This window comes from Archocentrus centrarchus, chromosome 13, assembly GCF_007364275.1.
Source record: "Archocentrus centrarchus isolate MPI-CPG fArcCen1 chromosome 13, fArcCen1, whole genome shotgun sequence".
NCBI classification, from domain to species: Eukaryota; Metazoa; Chordata; class Actinopteri; order Cichliformes; family Cichlidae; genus Archocentrus; species Archocentrus centrarchus.
Genome location: NC_044358.1, coordinates 29,914,204 through 29,926,214, shown reverse-complemented (window position 1 = coordinate 29,926,214; position 12,011 = coordinate 29,914,204). Strand labels below are relative to the sequence as shown.

At 39.0% G+C, this 12,011-nt stretch overlaps 1 protein-coding gene across 1 annotated transcript in view; it reads left to right on the top strand.

Moving 5' to 3' along the window:
• The window catches only part of gria4a (glutamate receptor, ionotropic, AMPA 4a), a 117,232-nt gene that overhangs the window by 93,078 nt on the left and 12,143 nt on the right, over positions 1-12,011 (top strand). Inside the window, exons 14-15 of the mRNA XM_030743849.1 lie at positions 1,952-2,150; positions 6,999-7,246. Of these exons, the coding sequence (XP_030599709.1) occupies positions 1,952-2,150; positions 6,999-7,246 (447 nt within the window). The remainder of the gene's footprint in view (positions 1-1,951; positions 2,151-6,998; positions 7,247-12,011) is intronic.

Here is a 12,011-nt window from a genome sequence, read left to right as displayed (position 1 = left end):
TTCAGTCTACTAATCCCTGTCACCAATGTATTTCCCTTTCTGAGCTCAAAGACAAACATTACATCAAAGTGTCACATGGTTAAAAAAAAAAAGTTTCTATTGTATCCTAATAAGTATAAAACTAAATCTAACAACTGTTTCCTCGGAGAATCCATCACGGTGTATGCCAGGTTCATTATTTCAGGCAAACAGATCAATGCCTCAAGGACAAACACTATCAATTTCTGTGTATGTGTGTGTGTGTGTGTGTGTGTGTGTGCGCGCGTGCGCATACACAAGGATTAAGTGGTGTGCTGCGTTTGAACAGCAGCATAATGCGGAGTTGCTCCAAAAGGTGACAATTTATGCCGCGTCAGGCGTCAATGCATCTCTCGGCTTTCTCACTCCTCGTTTTCTCTTCAGCTCACACTCCTTACAACCAAGCCCTGACTAAAAATAATTTGTCTACCATTGCGCTCAGAGTGTTGATAGCACCAGGCTACTGCCTGTCTAATAAATATTAGACCATTGTCTATTATTTGTTGTCTGATTGCATGCAAGAGGATATGATTATCACCCAAACTTTGAGTGGCTGCAATCAGTGTTTTTATAATAATAATGGATCAAATGATTATTTGCACTGTGGTGGGAGATGCTCAGAAAATTTTCACCCAATTTAGAAGTTCACCATAGCACCTTTCCATGGCTTTATTTCTATTTGGTGCAATTATACACCAAAGAGAAATTGGTTCTTGAAGTAAAAAATATCAATTAGAGTAAACTGGAAATTTTATAATTTTTATCAAATTTTATTATTTAGTTTCACAGTCATTTTTGAGGTTTATCCCTGTGCATTTTCTGCTTTTCTTGTGTCATTTCACATCATGTAGTTTCAGTGACTGACACCCAAACCCTGCTCTTAAACCTAATCATTACATGTGTCGGTAAACACCATAAAATAAGATGAGAAATCCACTTGAGGTGCTCAGTGTCTGGGTGAAATTCTTAAATAACTAATTTCCAAAGGATCCCAAACAACATGGACATGTTCATACTTACCGTGAGTGTTCTTTAAACAACACTTTTTTCTTGCATCTTTCGATGCAAATTAGCAGAGGCCTGAAGTGATGGTTTTTCTTTAATATCCTTTTATACCTTTGAGAAAAGTGCATATTCGTAATTGTACGGCTTGTAGTGTATGTCCAGCACGATTTTCACTTTGTCAGTCGCTCCTCTGAAGTTAAGTTGTTTTTTTTTAAATATTTTTTTTTCTAGTTGCTGTTTCTACCCATTAGAATTTCAAGGTCTTTTATTGACTGCAGGACTTAAAAGGAAACATTGTGTAGCCTTCATCTACCTTTCTTTGAGTTTCTCTAATAGGTTCACTCTCTTGCTTTCCTTCCCTTTACTCAGTGAAAACAAGTTCATGCAAAAAAAAAAAAATTGCCACTTACTTTGATGCTCATGCTCACAATTGGTAGATAAACAGAGTAAGCATAGAGAAGAGGAAAGGAGGGAGTTTGGATGAGAGAGAGAGTTACAGGATTGCCCCGATTGCAATCTGTTTCATGTAGCCTCTGTTGCTGTTATTGCTGAATTGGTTTGCAGGTTGAAAGACAATTACTTTGACAGTGCTGTCAGTTTTGTCATGCACACAGTGGAGTCAAAAATACTTTGTGAAACTACAGTTTTCTGTGTTGCATATCTCTGACTCTGGAACAGTAATTGTGTTTCTTTCGCTCTCTCTTTTTTTAATCCCTTTAACGTTCACTGTCATCTTTACCTGCACCATCTCCATGTCATCCATCTGCTGATTTCTCATCTGTGTTTGCTTTCTTTCATCTCACTAATCTTACCATCTTGGCCACTTTGTAAAAAAAAAAAAAAAGACTTTATCTTTCCACTTCTTACTCCTCGCTCTGCTTTGCCTATTTTTTCCTCTCTGGCTCACTCCCCACTCTCTTCTCTGCAGGTCTCTATCTGGACGTATTGTTGGAGGTGTGTGGTGGTTCTTTACTCTTATCATCATCTCCTCTTACACAGCCAACTTGGCTGCATTTCTCACTGTGGAGAGGATGGTTTCACCGATAGAGAGTGCAGAGGACTTGGCCAAACAGACAGAGATAGCCTATGGGACACTGGACTCAGGCTCTACTAAAGAATTCTTCAGGGTATGAACACAACACACATGTTTTACTTGATTCCTTGAGACTGTTCAGGCTTTGCTCTTTTAAGTAAAGATGACTTTGAGGAAGTCCTTTTTAATCCTGCTGGTGTCATTGTTATACAATGTTATTTTGAGTATATCAAACACTCACAAGGATACCCTTTATGAGATGCACCTCTTCAATAGCTTGTTAATGCAAATATCAAATCAGCCTCTCACATGGCAGCAACTCAGTGCATTTAGGCATGTAGACATGGTCAAGAGGACCTGCTGAAGTTCAAAGCGAGCATCAAAATGGGGAAGAAGTGTGATTTGAGGGATTTTGAGCATGGCATGGTTGCTGGTCAGAGTTCAGAGAATGATCAGGCTGCTTTGAGCTGATAGAGAGATTGGAAAAACATCACCTGCTCTGACGAGTCACTATTTCAGCTGCATTCAGAGGGTAGGGTCAGAATTTGGTGTAAACGACATGAAAATATGGATCCATCCTCCAAAGGTTCAGGCTGGTGGTGATGTAATGGTGTGGGTGATAGTTTTGGCATGCTTTGGGCTCCTTAACACCAACTGAACATGGTTTAAATGCCACAGCCCACCTGAATATTGTTGCTGAACACACCTATCCATTTGACTGCAGTGTGCCTATCTTTTGATGGTCTAGCAGGACAACATGCCATGTCACAAAGCTCAAATCATCTCAAAATGGTTTCTTGAAGCAGTAAGGTGTGCCTAATAAAGTGGCCACTAAATGTATATTTAAATTTGCATAGAAGAGTATTTAAATTATTGCATCTACACTGCTTAAAACAATGGCCAGAAAAATACTTAGGTTTGAATTAGTTAGTTAGCTAGTAGGGAAATGAGTGTGTGTTTTGAGTTTTGGTTGTGTCCATGTATCCATATAAGTAAAAAAAAACAAAAAAAAAACAACAACAACAACAACAAGCAGATTCTTAAAATCATCTAAATATAATAACCTAGAGAGAAGAAGCAATGTGGGAGTTATCGCCTCTATTAGCTATGCAAATCCAAGCAGCATGCAGGTACTGTGACTGTAGGTCAGGGTAAAACAGTGTAAATTAATCTACAAAAGCCTAAGTGGGAGGGAAAAAATGAATAGATTATCTCTTACTAAGCTTGACTTGAGAGAGACTTAAAATGTGATGCTAAGCTGAAATGGATTTCTATTTTCAGGTAGCTTGTGTGTACAAATTGATCACAGTAATGTTTAATAGGATTACACGGGACACAAAGGTTCCATGTTGGAGTTTCTCAAACATAATCTTGATTTCAGTGGAATGATGTTTGTTTCCCTAGTCCTTAGCATTTAATCACTCTGCTATCATGTAAAAGAAAGTAATAAGACCATAATAATTATAAAAGTAAATAGCAAGGTAAGTAAAGTCGAGGTGAACTAGCTGGACAGACTAGGACGAGTAGGATATACTACAGAGGGCTGTTACAATGAAAGAAATGGGATAGAATAGCCGAGTGGGGTGAAGTAGCCCCAAATGAACCTGTAGTGGCTTCACCTTTGACCTTTTCAACTATGTGGATCCCAGTTACATATGTGCTGCTAATTGTAGACAAACATGCACATAAACACAATGCTAATAAAATCTGCTTTTTTCTGCCCCTATTGCCACACACAATTATTCAGATTTGTTTTTGTTCTTGTGCATGTTACGTGTATATAAACAGTTCTGCTCTGTAAGAGTGTGTGCACTAGTATTTGTGTCTGGAGACAGAGGAAGGGGGGGGGGGGGGGGGTGTAGCAGACAGTTTGTGCTTCTGTTAGTAGCTCTGGCATCATCAACATAACGAGCAGGCTGAAATCTGTGGAGGGTGAAAAAGCAATTTACTCTCCCACAGCTGAGGGGGATTCGCCACCACCATTAATTATCTTTGTGTGTGCATGTTGGTGTGTTTATGTGACTATCTATGTGTACACATTGTGTGTATGTTAGCATACGTATGTGTTTTATATGTGTAAGCAAGTTTGCGATTCCAGCATGTAATAGACACTGTATGTGTGCGTCTATGTATAGATATAGCGTTTCCGTATTGTGTATGCCTGAAGGTGACTTGCAGCTTCCATTTTCCTCCTTCACAGCTACGCTCATTGTTAAAGAATCTGGAACGAGTCACACCTTATTGTCACACATCCATCCTTCCAAGGCTAGATGGTGCTTTGTAAATGCACGTTTATTATTGGTGTCTCTCAGTTTCACTGGCTTTGATAGGTGGATGGAGGTATAAAGAAGGGGATGCGAGACTCTATGATAGACTTTGGCAGACAGGGGAAGAAAATGAAAGGAAAAAAATGGAGAGAAAGAGAGGGTAGAATGAAGAGAGGCGGAGCCTTATGATGTGTGTGACATTATTATGGGATAGGTGTCCGTCATGCACTAGCAACACACTCGTACGCGCACGTACCGTTCCCCGGCTGCTGGTTTCAGTGGCTGAGGGCCTTGCTTGTTGCTTGCAGAACGACAGAATAACACTTTATCACCAGGAGTGAAAGAGAAGAAAGAAGCTGTGCGCTTGTGGCGGGTGACAGTTTGACTCCTCTGCTTGTTATTTTCACTCTTGAGTACACACAGTCCACACACACACATAAACACAGACAAACACATTAGTTCACATATATACACATAGACTGACACACAGAATTACAAGACCACAGACATATGCAGGATATATACACAATATAATAAAATAGATTACAATTTATATACAGTGCTATACAAAAGACTTGAGCCACCCCTCATTTCTATATATTTTGTGAGGAAGCTGGAGCATTGATTTATGGAAATGTGAAAACATACATGGAAATAGAGTATATAAGGCAAAAACAGAGTTAGTACAATTCTAAGAAGCTCAAAAGTTAATATTTGGTACTGTATGACCACCTTTATTCTCCAACACAGCCTGAACTCTCTTCGTCAGCTTTCTTGTCATTTCTTTTAGCAGTCTTCAGGAAGAGTTCTCCAGGCAGGACATTCAAAGCTCTTCTTTGGATGTTCACTGCCTTATACTTTACAGATATTATTGTATGCTGGATCAAAATCTGATGGTGCTTTTCTGCATTCATAATTCCATCAAGTTTGACAAGAACCTCAACACCACTGGCTGATATGTTTTACAGATGTGTTACAGACACTTTTTTGTTGTATCTCTCACCTGACCTCCTTCACCGTCAAGTCGATTGAACCATAATAAAAATTTAATTTGGCTTCATCACTCCGTTTGACCTCTTGCCACTGATTTTCAGTCTGCTTCTTATGTAATTTGGTATACTTTTCTTTCTGTTTCTCTCTGTAGTTTTTTTAGGCCACATTTTCTTTTGTCCTCCACTTGTCCAATTTCTTCAAATATTTTTAAGGACGCATTGCACACCAGGCCGAATTATGCCAGGTTTTCACCTTCACTGGGAATCACCTTGTTGGTGCAAAAATTCTATTTTATGCCTGTCAAACTGGGCTGCCGTTAGATTTTTTCATAGATGAAACAAAAGAAATGGGAACTTTTCTTTTTATGACACACTGCTAGTAACAAAGTGCCTAAAGATACAATTTATTATGTGTAGACACTGGTTCATCTCTTGAGGTAGGAGCCTTTTTAGTGCTTGAATGATTCATAGATCATAGTGTTAAGTGGCCTAACAATAAAAAAAGGGGGTACAAGGACTGGACTGAACATGAGTGAAAGTCTGGCTCTTTCGAGACAAAATATGAAGAAATGAGGGATTGTGCAATACTTTGGCACAGTACAGTGTTCTAAATTCATAGCCACACGGCTGTATAATATGCAAGTATTCTACGCTAAAAAGTGAGATTGATGCTTGGTTATACAGTAAATGTCATTATATGCTAAAGGATAAAAATTGAAGATAGAAGAAACAGCACCCCATCAGAGGCATCATTTTATTCAGGGACTAAAAGAGGAAAAGTCAGCTTCAAATCATACGAAATTGTAGCAACAAATGAGATCAAGTAAAAACGTATTTAACAATCTCTTCATACAGTACCCTTCATCAAGTGCAAGTTTAATACTACACAGTAGAGCACATTGGTTTCATCCTCTACTTTCTACATCTCAGATTTCCTTTCCCTTTTGCCTCAGTAAAGTCAGCATGTTGATTTGAATAAATAATTAGACTGTGTCCATACAGTGTTCAAAGTAATATTTATAAAAGAAAAGACTGGCAGGCATTGCTCTGTATTTTCTTGCTCGTTCTTGCTCATTCCTGACGCATTAATCTTTGTATGGAATTTATTTTATTTTTTTTTTTTTAAATATTATGTTATTGTTAGCTTTTGTTAACCAAATCAAGTGTAAGAGTAATGTGTTTGGCGCCTTTTTTCAAAGGCAGATTAGTACATATTCAACTCATTTAAGGTGGGATTGACTCAAATCCTGTGTTCAAGGCAATGAAGGAACATAAGCAGGGCAATGATGCAGCTCACTAATGTGAAAACACATTAGTGAGCCATTAACTTGGCTACAAAATTGCAGTATTTATTAGTAGGATTAATTTATGCTTAATTAATGCCGTATAAACAGCAGAACCGCTGAAATATATACAGTGAACAACTACAGTGACAGTTTTTGTCAGATGCTGTCTCATGGATTTACGTCAGTGCAAACAGCTGTAATGTTACCAGTTCATACCTAGGTCAAATGCAGTTAGCTAATATGAGATGTGGCTCTCTTCTCCTGAATCTGCCTACTTTTTTCGAACAACTGGCCTACACCTCATCTCAGGGAAAATGTGGTCCTATAATGGTAAAATGATGCCCACTGATTCCCAATTAACCTTTTGCTTTCTCATTTTACCCCTCTTCTATGCTAGAGATCCAAAATAGCTGTATATGAGAAGATGTGGTCTTACATGAAGTCTGCTGAGCCAACTGTCTTCACCAAAACCACAGCAGAAGGTGTGGCAAGGGTCCGCAAGTCCAAGGGGAAGTACGCCTTCCTCCTGGAGTCCACCATGAATGAATACACGGAGCAGCGAAAGCCCTGTGATACCATGAAAGTCGGAGGGAACCTGGACTCCAAAGGATATGGCATTGCAACACCGAAAGGCTCACAGTTAAGGTGGGTGGAATAGTGTAACAATAGGAAACAGTAACGACGCTGATACTGTACTATTGCTGCGATATTCCACCTACCCTGCTGTGCCTTTTATACTTAACCAAAATCAACCTCTGACTGCTGTCTGGTGAAAAATTCTCAACTGAAGAATTATACAAATTGACCAAACTGGATATTGATTGATTCTCACAAGCACTAAAACCCCAAATTAACAGTAAATATTATTGAATTCATGCAGTTTATGGGTTTATTATTTTAACCATGAAAGCAAAAGTCATGTTTTCACCCAGCAGCAGTGACTTAGATAAATGTGTTAAATGTGCAAATTATTTGTTTCATCATAGTTTCTTTTAATCCCTTTTTTTCACTTTCTGCCTTCCTTTTCATATTGTTTGTAATTCTGTTCGATTTGCTATTTTTTTGTCTCTCTTTTGCCATAATTCCTTTAAATCAAAGCGCGTTACCTCCCTGTCTTTGTCCTGCGTCACTGTCATCTATACGTCTCTTTATGCTCGTATAGTTCCTTTCTTTTCTGTTCCTTTTTCAATCACCTTTTCTCCACAGGGCCACCTTCCAGGTAACTCTGTTCATCTGTCTGCACTCATCTCATTGTTCCTTGATATTGATGATGACAATGATTACAAGAGAGATTTATTACCCAAGTATGACCATGAGGAGAGGTAGGACCTCAGACTGTTGCCACTTCATCCAGAGCCACGGGGGGAATTTATAGACAACCAGGAAAGAAAAAGTGAGGAACAGGAAGCAGAGGGGCCTGTCCAATGGGGGGAATTCAAAGTAAATATACAGGATTCCACATGAAAAATACTGAGCCACAAACAAAAGAAAAACATAGTTTCAATCTTTGAACCAGTTAAATTAATAGATAATTGAACAATCCCAAATTGAAGTCCAACAAACAGAAAAATAAGTCGTACTTTTTAAAGAAAATGTGCGTAAACATGAAAGAGAGACCATAACATGGAGGAAACAAATGACAGAGCGACTTAATACAAGTTCTAAAGTTGGTCGTTTCATCTTGTTTTCTCCTCAGTAGACACTTGTTTCTCTGGCTTGTTAACTGGAGCTTACAGTAGCAGTCTCAGTAGGTTTCACTGAAGTATCCCTGCAATGCAAATAATTCATTTTCCAGGTAACTGTGACAGCAGTAAAGAAACTTTGTCTTCTCAATGTGACAAGTGCCTACTGAGGAAAAAATAATTGACCAAATTCAGCAAAGCTGGACCACTTGCTCACTCCTCTCTCTTCCATCTATCTCTGTCAGCACTTCAGATTTGCCACATAAAAGGCAAAGCACAAACAGCACATCAGCCTCACACCGTGTCCTATAACTTTCCCCTGTGCATGGTGCAAAGTTCCTCAAGACCCCTGGTGCCCTGTAGTTTACCTCTTTTTTTTTTTAACAAAAAAATTGTTTTTCTGTTTATGAGGGAAAAGTGACAGACAGCAAGTGGATAGGTTCCTTTGTAAGCTCCCCCAGAAACACATACCTGGGACTATCCACGGTTGTCTCTGGCTTCTCTCAATCTGCAGAAACTCATATTTGCACATGGCTGCGAGTGTGCACGTCAGAGGAGCCTGCCTCTCCTCCTGGTGCGGAAATCACAGCGCTAACTTGACGTGATGATGTTAATGAAGAGCATGAATACTCTGATGACTGAGCTGAACATTAATAGTATTGTATACTTTCTGCTGTATGACTCCTTTTGATATGACTTTTAATATGTGACTGTCATTATCATGCTTTACAGATCTGTTTGAACTGTTTTCATCCATACCTCTTATGTTGATGAGATTAGTCATGGCCAGCAGATTAGATCACCCCAGAGAACGCTATCTCTTCTTGAATCTCTTGAATATTATTTCTTAGCTCTCAACGCCAGTGTACCATCAGACCATCAGAGATGAGATTGTACTGTACTTCCAGATAGGGAAGTGTACAGACAAAGGGCTAGACAAACAATCAAGTAAGCAGTGACTGCTGTGACCTTTTTGCAGAGATTAGTTTGGCTGATCAGCATCACAAACAAAAGCAGAATGTGGTAGCAACAGATGAGGAAGACAAGATAGCCTTCATGGGCAGCTGTAAAAGAAGAAGAGAAAAGGACTTAATTCATTCATTCAGCTCCTGCAGGCACATTTGGACACTCACAGCCACATACTACATACAGCCCTAGTGGGGGGGAGGGGGCTAATTACCAATTGCAAGTTTATTTGAAATATTGGCAAGTTGATTTTAATGACATACATAATCATGAAAATTATGCCAAGTATACAGAGCATAGGTGATTTGCACACACACTAAAGCTGGATAATTAGCTCTGTGTCCCTGAATTTTGTTTAGAGGTCAGGGTAAGCAGAAGGGCCTTAGGAAACTGAAGCCACACAAACACAGCCACATGCACACACCTGTACAGAGCAGCAGGAAGGCAGGGGAGCAACAAGAGGGGACAAGCGCCTCATCAGTAGGCTGCAGAGACCTGGTTAACACACTTCATACCAGCAATCTGACACTCACTGTGGTAGCATCGTCTGTTAGTGCAGCCAGATACAGGAGAGTAACACAAGAGGGATACAGTGGAAAGTACGAATGTATAACTAGAATTGTTCAGGTTTTTTTTGTAAAAACATAAATTATTAACAGAAACAAATTTGAAAAGCAAAAACAGGAAGGAAGTCAAGGAGTAATTGTAAAAGAGAGTGTTGTCTGGGGTACATTTTTCCCCCTCTTACTCACCTGTATGTGTGAATTCAACCCACCCTAATTTCTGCTCCCTCTCGTCCTCCTTTCCCTTTCCTTCTCCTGACTATGGTCCCCGTCCATCTTGTCTGTTTGTCCCTCCATCCTCTGCTCTGACCAAACTATCTTATCTGTTCCTCCTTTTTTACTTAAAGAAACGCGGTCAACCTGGCCGTGCTAAAACTCAACGAGCAGGGCCTGTTGGACAAATTGAAAAACAAGTGGTGGTATGACAAAGGAGAATGTGGCAGCGGGGGAGGGGATTCCAAGGTTAGCCCTCTCTGTCTGCCCCCCCCACCACTAGGTGACAGGGGCTGCTCACCAGCTGAGCGGCTCGCGACAGCCCCCGTCCTGGGAGTGTAACACATGCATCTGCCCTGGCAAAGAGTCAAGCAGCGTGCAGGGAGGATAGAACAGATAACTAAAATCTCTTGAGACAACCTGCAGCTACAAAAATAGGCACAAGGTTGCACTGGTGGCCATGGTGTGTGTCTTTATATATAAGTTCAGACACAATGACAAATGCACTTTGGAGTCTGTTGATACACATAAAAATGAAACCCTTAAAATAATGTCTTTTTAAATGAATCAGTTACCTGGAACTGGTAGAGACCCGGAACCAAATTGCTTGAAAGTGTAAATATATCCTACTTTTATTTTCAATCATTATTGAAAAATGCTTATTTTCTTTGTAATGCATAGAAAAAGTCCCTATTCTGAGTGATGAATCAAGCGCATCTTGTGAAGATAACATTTCAAAGGTGCTTTGCACTGAGCTGGTAATGTCCCTCTTACAGGACAGAGTGCAAAGAAATGGGCAGAGGTCGACGTGATGGATAGCTGGAATAAAGAGAGCAATTACTGTCAAGACAGGAATATTTGCCCCCTAGTGGCAGCTCTGGGAAGAGTAGAGAGAAAACATACAGTCAAACAGAGGCACCCCTGAGAGACTCAGGTTGACAAGAGGAAGATGGAAAGCTGAATAATTAATAGAAGCAAAATACAATCACGGGAAGATCTCATGTTCATATATCTGATTTCAGCCATTTGAAACTATTTTCAATAAGAAATGTCTTCATTATGTTAAAGAGTCAACCATTTATAATTCTCTTTTTTCTAAAAATATTCATCTTACTCTGAGAAAAGTTCTAGTTTCATTCTTTTAATAAATTTGTAAACTGAAGAATTTTAAATGCAGTCTATCAAGTTCATTTGAACAGGAATAAATTCTGTTAGTGGCTGTAATTAGACATGGACTTTGAGCTAAATGCATGCTAATAAGCTGATGTTTGTCATGTAATTAATATTAATTATTTTAGCGTGTTAGCATATTAGAATTATCTGATGAGTTTATCGGAGGCTAATGAATTCCTCATTAGTACTTTACATATTTGGATGTCTGGTCATAAACCAAAACACTGAATAGAATAATATTTTGACTTGATGATGAATTATTTCAATTCATCTTTAGAAGCATATGAATTTCATTGCTTAGTTTCATCCAAATTTCGTAACAGTCCATCCAGTTGTTAGATATTTCCGTCACAACCCAAAGTAGTGGATTGATGCTAACCTTCCTGTTATTGTAGTTTTTTTTTTGGTTTTTTTTTTTAAGAGTAAATTCAAATAAAATGATTTTGGAAGGTTTTCAAGAGCAGCTAAATTTTAATATTATAAGAATGTAAATATTTCATTCAAAAGTTCAAATGCCAGCTTTATGAATGCTGTTGCTGAAGGAAACTCAAACAATCATCTAGGAAGCATGAATGCCTGTGAGGGTTTTTGTACCAGTCCAGTATTGTACATGCTGAGATGTTTTGCTAGAAAACTATAACCTGCTGCTAAGACTAGGTGAAAATTCTGGATTAACCCTCTGATGTCTGCACCAAATTCACCAAAAACATCTAAAAGGTGTCAAAATATTTCAGTCTGGACCACAACAGTCAGCCAACCAACCGATAGACCTGCAAATTGCTTTTCTCTGAAGATATGCATTAGAAAGTCCAA